This window comes from Nuphar pumila, chromosome 14, assembly GCF_984573655.1.
Source record: "Nuphar pumila chromosome 14, dmNupPumi1.hap1.1, whole genome shotgun sequence".
Lineage (NCBI taxonomy): Eukaryota > Viridiplantae > Streptophyta > Magnoliopsida > Nymphaeales > Nymphaeaceae > Nuphar > Nuphar pumila.
Genome location: NC_143262.1, coordinates 82,903,897 through 82,917,022, shown reverse-complemented (window position 1 = coordinate 82,917,022; position 13,126 = coordinate 82,903,897). Strand labels below are relative to the sequence as shown.

The window sequence follows — 13,126 nt, the reverse complement described above, 5'->3', positions numbered from 1 at the left end:
ATTTCAGTTATATAATCAGTGTCTTAGTATATTTTAACCTTTTTTGGTTAGTCTCATATATTTTCCAGTTATGTAATCAGTTTTTTAGTTACTTTTATATGTTAATCTCATATTTTTTAGAATAATCTTATATATTTTAACTTTTGTTGGTTAATCTCATATATTTTTTCAGTTATATAATCATTATTTTAGTTACTTTTATATGTTAATCTCATATTTTTTAAAATAATCTCATATATTTTAACTTTTGTAGGTTAATCTCATGTATTTTCTAGTTATTTCAGTTATGTAATCAGTTTCTTAGTATATTTTAACTTTTTTTGGTTAATCTCATATATTTTCCAGTTATATAATAAGCTTTTAGTTACTTTTATATGTTAATCTCATATTTTTAGTACTTATTTGAGATTTTCTATTTCTTATTGGTTGTTATTTCATCAATAAAGCATTTCTTTATTTATTTGTATTTTTAGATATTTTTTTTATAATTTTTTGAAATTTTCAAAAAAAAAATTGAGGCTTACGCCTCGCCTAAGTTTTTTATGGAGCGCCTTGCTACGCCTCAACGCTTTTCACAACACTAGTGTAAGCAAATCTGATCCGACTTGTTGAGTTTTGCATATGTGCAAATCTTATCAAACTTGCAGAGTTTTGCATATGTGCAAATCTGATCAGACTTGCAGAGTTTTGCTTGTGTACAATCTGATCAGACTTGCCTATTTTTATGTGTAAGCAAATCTGATCAAACTTGCAGAATTTTGTTTGTGTGCAAATTTGATCAGACTTGCTTAGTGTTATATGCATGTGAATCTTATCAAACTTGTCGAGTTCTATATATGCAAATTTGGTTCAGATTTGCCGAGTTTTATAGGTACGTAAATCTGATCATATTCGCCAAGTTTAGGTGAATCTATAATGGATAAGATTATGTTGAATGTATGCATTAGGTAGATCTGGTCCAGATCTACCGAATAGATGATTGTTTGATTTATGGATTCAGATCTGCCCAGTTGTTGGATTGATAAGAAATTTCTGCATAGTTCAATTAGTACATGAATTTGATAATGTTTAAGATTGATGTATGCATTTTCTCAAATGATACATAAACATGATTTTGGTTTAATTGACTTGCAGTTGTGCATATCATACGCATGAATCTAAAATTTATTTGATGTTTGCATAAATATGATCATTTATATATTTGATTGTTTATGCATGGAATTGATCATGTTAATGTGTTCTGCGAGCATCAATTGGCATGTGTATACATTTGGCTTTATGTGCATTCATTTTGTATATTTGAATGTACATTGTGAACATGTTTTGAAACAGTGAGTGTGTTGCATGTTCACTGAAATTTTGCAAAGATGCATAAATCACCTTTGAGATGTGTTGGTGGTCAGATGTGAACCACTCGTGTAGGCGAGGAGCATGTGTTACTCAACTTGTTGTTGATTTTATTTATGTATTGCAAAATTTATTTCTAAAAATTTAATTATTTTTCAAAATTAATTGCACTGTTAAATTATGTAGGTCAGGGTTCGAAATTAATTTTGTATGTAGATTTGCAAAATGGTTCTTCTTTAAAAAACTTAAAATTATTTGAAAAGGTAAAAGAGATCAAACAATGTAATTAATCTCTTCTTTGATGTCCCTTTCACAATGTGAGAATCTTGGATGGCGGTCTTGGGAGACTATGAGGATATTAATACTTCGTGTGTGATTATGCCATTTAACCCGATATAGTGGTTCACCTTTCGGCCACAGTTTTAAGGAGATTTCAGTCACTTTGCTTGGGGGGGGGGGGTGTTGACTCAGTTGTAGTTTTGGTATACTAAGAAAGTGGCGTTGAGGATTCCTAATGTTCTGACGGAATGTGAGGATTCTTGATATCGGTCGAAAAACAAGTGTAGAACTCAGTAATAAAATACAAATTGTGTGTTAAGCTACAACTGAGAACCTAACTTAGACTTTGAAAATTTGCGCCCGTTTTGAGTATCCACAGGTTTAAGGAAAAAGCGAAAACTAAACTTGTGTGCATTTAATAGGGACATACATGCAAAAGCAACTCTGATAAATAACTTAATAAGTTATTCATGCATGTGCATTGAATCATGCATATTTATTGTTCAGCATTAGTTCATGCATTTATGCTTATTCTATTTCGCATGATATTTGTTACTGCATGATATTTTGTTTAAATGCTTGAATGGTAAGTTGTTAATAGTGCTATTTCTCTGAAATTTATGCATGAATTTGGTTTATGCTATTTCTTTAACTACTTGGATTTCTAGAGGAATTCGTACAAAGGACTTTGATTCTTACCTGTTTTCCTAAAATTGTTTTACAGGTTCAGATGCTCAGTGATGTCCTGACTAACTGGCTAGAGGCTGCGAACCCTGTGATTGGTTTCTGATTCATGAAAGAGTGGCCTTACTGAGATAGACAATTTTGTTGTCCTAAATTATTTAACATTATTTATTTAATAAAGTTGTTTATTCTTCATTCGATTCAATGAACAATTTGGTTTGTGGTTTGGTATATTAAAGCTGTGAGGCCTCGTATCCTTAGGTTAGTTTCTGCAATTGTTTTAAAAAAAATCCACTATTTTTACGAGGGTTAGTTGAGGTCGTTACAATAAGTCAGGTAAACTGGAAACACTCATCGAGCAATGATGTCTGGTAAAATCATCAGATTTGGAACATAAAAAACAAGATTAAACATGTAAACATAGGTCAGATAGAATGGCAACATCATCAATGAAAGATGCATAGTATGTTCATTCGTATCAGATATGGGAAATGCAAGGACCAAGTTATTTTGATTCATTGTCTCTTTCAATAGTAATGCATAACTAACACAGTATTTTGGCTTTATTGCCAGAATCATTTTCAGTGGAAAAAATGTCATAAGCAAACTTTTACAGAAAATAGTTTTTAAGCTATGTTGTGTTTTCCTCCCCATTGTAAGAAAATGATATGTAGCTTTCATTTAAGGGGGGAAGCATATAACTTTTCAGAGATTAACCAAAAATATATCACCAGGCGGAAAACAGGGGTTAAGAAAACAATGTTCGATGGTCAAAAGGAGTAAAAGAAACAAGATACCCTCTTTGAACAAGAACAAGATGTCAGTGTAATGATATTGCCACGTTAGTGCTGTCTCTCCAACTTTAAGGATGCAATTCCAATAGAAAATGCAGCTACTATGCTTGTTTAATTACTGTTTGGATTGGAATGCAATGTCAAGATTGGCACTGAGAATAAGTTTTTTTTGTTAAAAACTCAGACATTCTGCATATTCAGACCTTCTACAAACAAGTAAAAAAACTTTCTTTTTATAAATATGCAAAATGAGGTACGAAGTACAAATTCAACCGGTGTAGTAGATATTAAAGGATCTTAGGAAATGGTTTCCCCAACTTAAGCAAAACCCTGACAACATCAAGCAACTAGAATATAAAAGAGAAGCAAAATTTGAAAAAAAAAAAAAGACAGAAAATGACAAAGCTAACAACTAGCAAGGTAAGTACAAAATGGTGTTAGAGACAAGTTTCTGGGCTCAAGGACCAAAAGCTTATGCAGCTCATTAAGGATCATTTTTCTCTGAGCACAGAAAAGCTAAAAGCCTGCCACACCCATTTTATCTTCATGCACAAAAAAGCTAGAAACATATCACATGGACATTTTCAGCTAGCACATCAGAACTGGTATTTGCCACCAAGAGAGCTATTTTTTAGAACATGGATGCGATCCCACATGCCATTGAACTCAATGGATAACTATTGTACAAAGAAATTTTGTACTCACATACTTCCAAGGCAGTGTAGAAAACAGTGGCATGAATCGACAATAAATATTACATTCATGGTACAAAAAGCCATAGAATTAGCAATATGGTAATGAACCCAATGCACCTCTTCTTTAGCTGTTTCACTTTGTGGAAAAACACAGAATTTCAGACTCATGAGGATGTCAATTCCATCACTGTCCTAGCTGTCAATTTTGAAGGACCTTAGGGCTGAATCTGCTTGCAATAATTAGGTGATATAAACATGCAGATGATGTAGCTGCAAATATGACAACAGGCTTACCTAGACAAGGTTTTGCTTAAATAAGGTTTGAAATTGTCAACAATATTCCTATACCATTACAAGCATGTACTCCACTACATGACAATAAAGAACACCGATCAGGTTATGCATCAATTTGAGGTGGATTGAAAATTTGCTCAAGTAACACATTGCCATTATATTATAAGTGCCTGTTAAAATGTAAACAGCACATATATAATAATATTATTATTATATATTTTTGTATTTATACTTTTTAATTTTTTTGTAATTTTTCTTTTTTTTTTTGTATCTAGTTATATTAGAACTAGATACATCTAGTTTGGTCAAGTTCCAATTGAAACTTGACCAACTTTCTAGCTGTTGGAACTAGTCCTACGGCTAGAATTCTAGCTGTTGGAAGTTCCAACAGCTAGAAAGGGAGAGCTCCTTATGAGCTCTCCTTAATACTCTTATATAAATAGGGGTGCATCCCCTTGTGTAAATCATTCCTCTAAATGCTTTTTAAGCATTTTGCTCTCATAAATAAAGTATTATTTATTTTTATGCTTTTCCATTTATACCCTTTTATGAGTCTTGTCTAAAGTATCTTTTAGATACTTCCTTTCGAGTAGATTCAAGTGCATTCGTGGAGCCTACCATTTCATTACATGGTATCAAAGCTACGGAACTCTTAGATCTTGAAAAACTTCTGCCTCGATTTCCGTGCCTCTTGTGTAAAGGTGTGTTATTACCTTGTTCTTACAAAAAGTGTTTCGTCACTTGCAAAGGAGTGTTTCATCACTTGCCAAAAGAGTGTTTAATCACTCTTCTATCGACTACAAGAGGATCCATTTGGAAAAAAGGACTTGAGCAACAACATTGTATTATATCCCTTTTTCTCTATTTTTCTTTTTTTTCTCCTTACTATCTTCTTCACACCGTTGTAAATGATGGATGACCATGATAAGGTCACCATCATACCCATGAAGTTGAATGATACTAATTATGTGATGTGGGCTTCAATTATGAAGCACGACATATGGAAAAAAGGCATATAGAGAATAGTGGATGGTTCTGATTCAGAACCTAAACTATCTCTCACCAAAAAAAAGGGTGATAAGGAAGTCTCTCTAATGGAAGAGGAGAAGACTAAGGCTCTAGCCTCTTATGAAAAGAAATGGAAAGAGTGGAGGATGGGACATGCAAAGATAATGTCATGGCTTATTAATAGCATAGACATTAAAAAATGTTCTAGTCTCGTTAAATTTGAACATGTCGATAAGGCATGGGAATACCTCAAAAATATATATTCTTTTAAAGATATTGTCCATGTGTGCAATCTTCAAGAAAAAGTTCGAACATTAACTCAAAATGACAAAACTATTCGTTAATATTATAATGAGTTGTCCGAGCTTTGGGAAGAGTTGGTTATTCTAGAGCCAAAAATGGCATTGCGCCGAAGATATCGAGCTTCGTAAAAAACAACTCGATATGAAACACTTTTACCAATTTGTGAATGGATTAAAGCCAGAATTTGAATCCACCAAATCGGCTCTACTTCATCGTGGTAAAATCCCTACTATTGTGGATACTATTGAAGAACTAGTTATGAAGGAAAATCATCTTAGAAAGAGTACTCCAAAAGTTGATGATGATTCAGTTCTAGTTGTGTCTAGACCAGGGAATCATACTCGCACTTATAGACTGCCTCATTTTGGGAGACAGAGTGGTGAGTTTGACAAAAGAAAAGTTATTTGTCACCACTGTCATAAACCGGGGCACTATAGGCCTCAATATCCGAAGCTAAAAATGAGAGACGAAAAGAGGGTAGCATCTGTTGAAACCGAGCCAAAAGATCAAGATGCACTTGTTTCCATGGCTCAACTGATGGAGATTCTTCAACCTCTTCTCAAAGGGGTATCCTCTTCGACTGAAGCCTCAACTGGAGCGACAGTTGCATCTGTATCCGGTCCAGATAACTTCCCTTGGCTCTTAGATTCTGGTGCTTCATTTCATATGATCCCAAATGATAAATGTTTATCTGAATGTCTTAAAAATAACTCAAGTATATCAAAAGTCTTTACAGCAGATGAAACATCTCTTGAAATAAAAGGAATAGGATGTTTTGAAAGTTTTCAAAACTCCAAAACTTTTTGTATTCCAAAAGTTAGATATATCCCAAAATTAAATTTGAACATTTTATCTGTTTCACAAATTTCTGATTATGGATGTAATATATCCTTCTCTTCTGATGGTTGTTGGATCAGGGAAGCTGATTGGAGAAGGTCATAGAGAAGGAGGACTATATTACATGAACTTTTTAGAACTACCAAAGAATGTATTTTGTTTAAATGTTCAGAAATTAGAAACAGAATTATGGCACAAAAGACTTGGTCATCCTCATATGTCAAAAATCCAATACTTCCCAAGTTTGGAAAAAATTTGTAAATCTAAAAATTTTGCTTGTAAAGGCTGCATTCTTGGTAAAATGAAAAGATTACCTTTTTCTAGTAGAACCTTTGTCTCTACAAAACCTCTTGAGTTAATACATTTGGACGTTTGGGGACTCGCACCAGTTATCTCTAAAGGTGGTTATGCGTATTATGTCATCTTTGTTGATGACTTTTCTAGACACACTTGGATTTATTTTCTTAAACATAAATCCAAAGTTTTTGCTCACTTTCAAATATTTCACAAAATGGTCACAAACAAATTTCAAAGTAATATTTCCATTTTTCGCACCGATTCAGGGGAGAATTTATGACTGGAGAATTTAAAAACTATCTTAATTTATATGCCATTACTCATCAACGATCATGCCCACACACCCCTCAACAAAATGGTCTTGCGGAACGCAAGCATCGCCACATTATGAAAACCACTCGGACTTTGCTAATTGCAAGCCAAGTTCCAAAAGGTTTTTGGGCTAAAGTCGCTCTAACTGCCACCTATCTCATCAATAGAATGCCATCTTCTTCATTAAAAAATATATCTCCAATTGAAAAACTTTATGATTTAGCTCCAGACTATTCTAAATTAAGAGTTTTTGGTTGCAAATGTTTTGTATTTACAAACAAAAATGATAAATTCTCCCCTCGTGCAATCCCACGTGCCTTTTTAGGATATGCTGAAAATAAAAAAAGGCTACAGGTGCTATGATCTTCAAAATGACAAATTATATGCATCAAGAAATGTGTCTTTTCTAGAAAAAGAAAGTTCTTTTGAAAGTGAAAAATCCAAAGATATTATCGAATATTCCTTTTTAATCGATTTAACTTCAAAATTCAATGAAGAGGATTTTGAATATAACTTTGACAATGATCCAAGTCCTTTTATTTTTTAAAATGATAGCGAAGACCAAACCAGTAGGGATATTGGTCTGCAATATTCAAGACGAAGAGTTAGAGAGCAACACCCACCATGTGCATTAGAAAGGTTTTCTGAAGTTCTCCCTCGTAGGACTTCTAGAATTTCTCGACCTCCCAAAAAAATTGTCTCTTACGAATCTTTTTCACCCTCGTATAGGGTAGCCCTTGCATTAATCAAATCCTATGTTGAACCTTCCTTCTATTCTGAAGCCAAAAACCATGAAGAATAGGTTGAAGCTATGAAAATAGAATTGGATGCATTAGAGAAGGCCAACACTCGGTTCATTCAAGACCTTCCTCTCGGAAAGAAACCTATAGGCTGTAGATGGGTCTATAAAGTCAAAACCAAAAGTGATAGGACCATAGAAAGATATAAGGCACGACTTGTATCCAAAGGTTATGCTCAAGAGTATGGCATTGACTACGAAGAAACCTTTGCTCATGTGGCCCGTATGATCATTGTTAGAACTTTAATTGCTTTGGCTTCTATCAAAAAAATGGCATATATTTCAAATGAATATCAAAAATGCTTTCTTAAATGGGAGTCTTGTTGAAAAAGTCTACATGGAAGCTATGCCTGGTATTAGTATTCCTAAGGATAAAACACTTCGTCTTGAAAAGACCCTTTATGGCCTCAAACAAGCACCAAAAGTCTGGTATGACAGATTTAGTCATGTTATGACTGATATTGGATTTCATTCTTGTTTGACTGACACTGTCTTGTTTATTAAGCAATCTGATGCAGGTATCACCATCCTTCTTCTTTATGTGGATGATATGATCATCACTGGAGACGACAAACAGGGAGTTACCAATATCAAAACTCTTCTTAAAACTCATTTTGAAATGTCTGATTTAGGATTATTGAGATACTTTTTAGGAATGAAAGTTGTTTATTCCCCTCGTGGGTATTTGATATCTCAATCTAAATTTGTTTTTTATATTGTTTTCAGGTCTGGCATTACATATGATAAGAAGGTGGACACTCCAGAAGTGGTCAATGTTAAAATGAAAATTGATGATGGAGAGCGTCTTGATGATCCCACTCCATTCATACAACTTGTTTGAGCACTTTCCTATCTCTCTATCACTTGGCCGGACATAGCACATGTTGTACACACGGCTAGTCAGTTTCAACATGCTCCCACTTCTGTTCACATGGGAGCGGTTTTACGTATTATTAGATATTTAAAGAGTTCTCTCTCACGAGGACTCTTCTAGTCTGCATCGTCATCATTAGATTTAATTTCTTATATTGATGCTGACTGGGGAGGCGATTCTAATAATAAGCACTCAACCACTGGTTTCTGTGTATTTTTAGGTGAATTTCTAATATTATGGAGGTGCAAGAAGCAGCAGAAGGTTTCTCTTTCCTCCACTGAAGTTGAATATAGAGTCATGGCAACCACCACAATGGAAGTTGTTTGGCTCAGGCGACTGCTCGCTGATATGGGAGTCGAAGCAACACAGGTCTCACGAATGTGTTGTGACAACAAAAGTGCAATCTACATCGCAAGCAACCGGACTTTCCATGAGCGCACTAAACACATTGAGATGGATTGTCACTATATCAGAGAGGAGTACTTGCATGGAACCATTGATCTACCATATGTGACGTCAGAATACCAATTAGCAGACTTCTTCACCAAGCCTCTCGCGGCTCCCAGATTTCATTTCCTCTTAGACAAACTTTCGTTCATTGTACCGTAAGTTTGAGGGGGAGTGTTAAAATGTAAACAACACATATATAATAATATTATTATTATATATTTTTGTATTTATACTTTTTAATTTTTGTAATTTTTCTTTTTGTTTTTGGTATCTAGTTCTATTAGAACTAGATCATCTAGTTTGGTCAGGTTCCAATTGAAACTTGACCAACTTTCTAGCTGTTGGAACTAGTCCAACGGCTAGAATTCTAACTGTTGGAAGTTCCAACATCAAGAAAGGGAGAGCTCCTTATGAGCTCTCCTTAATACTCTTGTATAAACAGGGGTGCATCCCCTTGTGTAAATCATTCCTCTAAATGCTTTTTAAGCATTTTGCTCTCATAAATAAAGTGTTATTTATTTTTATGTTTTTCCATTTATACCCTTTTATGGGTTCTGTCTAAAGTATCTTTTAGATACTTCCTTTCAAGTAGATTCAATTGCATTCGTGGAGCCTACCATTTCATTACAGTGCCAACCTTATAACACCCACTTATATTCCATGTGGCCATAAAGGCCAAACCAAAGTTACCGAAAACTTCTTAGATAGATGGGAAGCACTTTTCCCGAAAACTCACTTCGGAAGCGTGTTACTCCTCGCGTCTGAAACTTGATGAGAATCTAGATTCTCCCATGCTTCTCCTATGCTTTCCGAAAACTTCACCCATACTTCTTATATGTTCTCTCGCACTTCTTTTCATGTTTTTTATGTGCTTTCCTCTAATGCTTCTCACTCACTTTTCATGTGCCTTTTCTAAATTGATATTCATAATTTTGAGATTTTGATAAAAAATTACTTCTTGCACTAAAAAATCATGAAATTTAAGAATAGTTATGTTTATTTTAGTTTTTATTGGCATTTTATTTCAATTCCCATTCAATTCTTATATCAATCTCTTTTTTATTCGTCACTTTTCGCTTCCTACAAATTTTTAAATGCCTCGCTTCTCACTTCACGTATCGTTTCTCGTTACCACTAACTAGCCTGGCAACCTTGGGCCAAACTACAAAGGCTCATCAAGTGATTCTCACATAAAATAGAAGATATCAAATTCAACGCCAGAAGACCATAATCAATGAGTTTTCCACAACAAAACCCAAAAAGATCATAAGAAATAAGAAAGATTCAATGGGTGAGCTGGAACAAGAAATGCAAATGCCATGGATAACATAAAACAAAATAAGATTTATAATTACGTCAGCATTGCACTTAGGTGAAGAACCAGTATGTCATATATGTGTTGGAACTTGTTTGCCTACTGGTTCTACGCCTCAAAATGAGAAAAAAATCAAGACAAGCATACAAAAGTTCATTCAAGAGACATTGAAGACATCCATTACACAGTACCAGGAGTTCATAACCAAACTGGCTCAACTACCTCTTGGCAGATGAGAAATCCCAAATCATATCCTAAAGCTAGGGTCACGACACGCAAAAGACCACACCATTGCTGCATTTTGTTATATAGGAAGTCTAACACAAGACCATCTTCATTCTATTGCAAAGAAAACAAATGAAGCGGCACAGCAGCTGATATAGTCTGAACACCCCTATCATATAAACTAGCATTAACTGACCTCGACAATAACTCTATAATTCAAGCTCTCTGTTGAAAATCCAACTAAATGGAATACTTGTGGCCTTCTTGGCCCTCGCTTGAGCTCTTTCTTCTAGCCTCCTGAACCTCGGCGCCAAACCGCAAACATAATCCTGAGCTTCTTGCCCCTTGCTAGAAAGACCAGTCAGCTTCTCCAAGTTCCACCGCTTCACCAGATGCTCGAGTATATCTGCATAGTCCTTTGCAGTGTAAACCTCCAACTTCTGAGCAACAGCAGAGAAATGCTCAAAAAGTTTGTCATCGCAGCCATCATACATGAGGTGAGCAGGCATAGATATCTTCTTCCTCATCATGTCAGCAAACGCTTCAACTGCGCCATTGGGATCTATCTCAAGCAGCTTCTCGATGATCTTAGTATAAGCTGTTTCATGGCGCTTCTCATCCGCAGCAATTGTCCCGCACAACTTGGCAAGCTTTAGATCCCCGTAGTTCTTAGCATGTGCAGCAGTGTTGCCATGCGAAATGAACGTCGCTCTCTCCTGGAAGGAAGTGTAAATGAATCCAAGATAGGGATTGTTCTCCGTTTGCGGGTCCTAAAACCAACAGAATGTGAGTGATCAAACCCAATACAAACACAGTGAGAAGAAGCTATAGGAGAAAATGCATTACAGATGCAGTAACCAATAAATCAAGATGTATACCATTCCTGAACCAATAAGATACTGAATTGTCTTCTCGATTTGTCGCATGTCGACCCTGCCTGTGTATGTTAGATATTTGTTAAGAAGATCACCATGCCTGTTCTCTTCAGCAGTCCAAGCCCTCGTCCAAACTGCCCAAGAAGTCGGGCTCGCGCCCGTCTCATCCCTAACACCATCCAGTGTGTTGAGCATTGTCTGGTAAGTTGGCAGGGCTTCCTCTGTGATCATATCTCCAACCAAGCAGATGAAGTAATCGTCCGGTATCTCCTTCGCCACTTCCTGCAACTCCTTGAGCTGATCGTGGCCCGCCTCCTTCGAGAAATCGGGCAGGAAATCCGATGGCTGCCATGCATCCTCGACCGGCTTCAACAGAGGCAGGATGGTATGCTCCGCCCATGACTCCAGGGACTTGAAAATCTCCATTTTCTCCGGCGGCATAGAATGTGCAACTTGCACATGCACTTCCCTAGGGCTCAAGTGCTTTCTCAGATTCTCAACCTCCCTAAAATTCCAACAGAACAAGAAATCAAGCAAATCAAAACCACATTTTCAACTCGAAAAACATCCTAAACAGTTTCTCAATGTCGCAAGAAACATCAAAAACATCAGAGTCCGATTTCTCGAGAGATTTACAGAACATGCACTGCAAATAGTGCAAAATTAGGACAAAAAAGAAAACACCAACATCAAACAGAATCAGAAATCCGAGAAATCGACCTTATTCGACGACATGTAAGAAACGGAAGCAAAACTCAATGCACCAACAAAGCGGATCCATCAAACCCCACAAAATTCCCCAAGAAAACGCATCAATCTTCTAGTGGGCAGTTCAAAAACACGAATCTCAACCCAAACACAAAACTTCCGGACGGATTCACGCGGAAACAAACTCATTTAACTCACACCCACATGGATTCCATCGTCCCTTCCCCAAGCAAAATGCTAGAAAAGGCGACAAACCCGATGAAACCAACAGAAAGCCAAAGAAAAACCGGAGAAGAATGAAAACCCACTTGGATTTCGGGGGGATGATGGCCGTCATCACAACCCTTCCGGATCGAGAGCTGCTGCAGGAGAGTCCCACCTTCGAGAAAGAGGGTTGGGAGGTAAGAGCCAGCTTCAACGCCATTGCGTGCTCTAGAGAGAGAAAGCCCTGAATCGACAACAATACAGGGAGAACACCTAGGAATGGATGAAGAGAGAAGGAAGGAGGAGAGGAGAAAATTACAAGCGGCGGATTGCACGAGTGCTAGATAAGCTCCTCCATTTATGACGGAAGAAGACGGTGACCCCACAAATGACAACTGAGCAATTAACTTAATCACTCCTCATTTTACTTAATTAAGACTTATTAAGAAAATAAAAAAAACTACTTTTTTTTAATTGGTATGATAAAAAATCATATAATTCCGAATTTACCTTCAGTCTTTATTTTAAAGACATTGATGTCCCCTGCTTCTTTAGTGGTCCATGCGAAGAGCCTATCCCTATCATCAACATGAACTCAAATACTCAAATAAGAAAAAGGGTAAATATTTGATGAAGTAACAAACTATTGAACATAAATCGCTTTTCTTATATTTGTTTGATTTTTTGTAAATCAAAAACTTGTAGATAATCATCTATATGGTTTGTTTGGTAGAAAACAGGTTGTCAAATTGTTACAAATTTGTTAGTTGTTCAAAGTTTAAAAAATGAACGGCCTACGATATATATATATATATATATATATAAC

The 13,126-nt window shown here is 35.8% G+C and overlaps 1 protein-coding gene across 4 annotated transcripts in view; it reads right to left on the bottom strand.

Moving 5' to 3' along the window:
* LOC149817139 (stearoyl-[acyl-carrier-protein] 9-desaturase, chloroplastic-like) overlaps positions 1 to 12,643 on the bottom strand; it is a 71,253-nt gene extending 58,610 nt beyond the window's left edge. For 3 of the 4 annotated variants that reach the window (XM_089986621.1, XM_089986623.1, XM_089986620.1), the window contains exons 1-3: positions 12,405 to 12,643; positions 11,392 to 11,893; positions 10,710 to 11,283 (exon numbers count right to left, since the gene is read on the bottom strand). In XM_089986621.1, the coding sequence (XP_089842747.1) occupies positions 10,723 to 11,283; positions 11,392 to 11,893; positions 12,405 to 12,520 (1,179 nt within the window). In that variant the 5' untranslated portion in view covers positions 12,521 to 12,643 and the 3' untranslated portion in view covers positions 10,710 to 10,722. Of the gene's footprint in view, positions 1 to 10,341; positions 11,284 to 11,391; positions 11,894 to 12,404 lie in introns of those variants that run through there. The other variant, XM_089986619.1, reaches the window with a different exon arrangement.
* Positions 12,644 to 13,126: the final 483 nt, after the last annotated feature.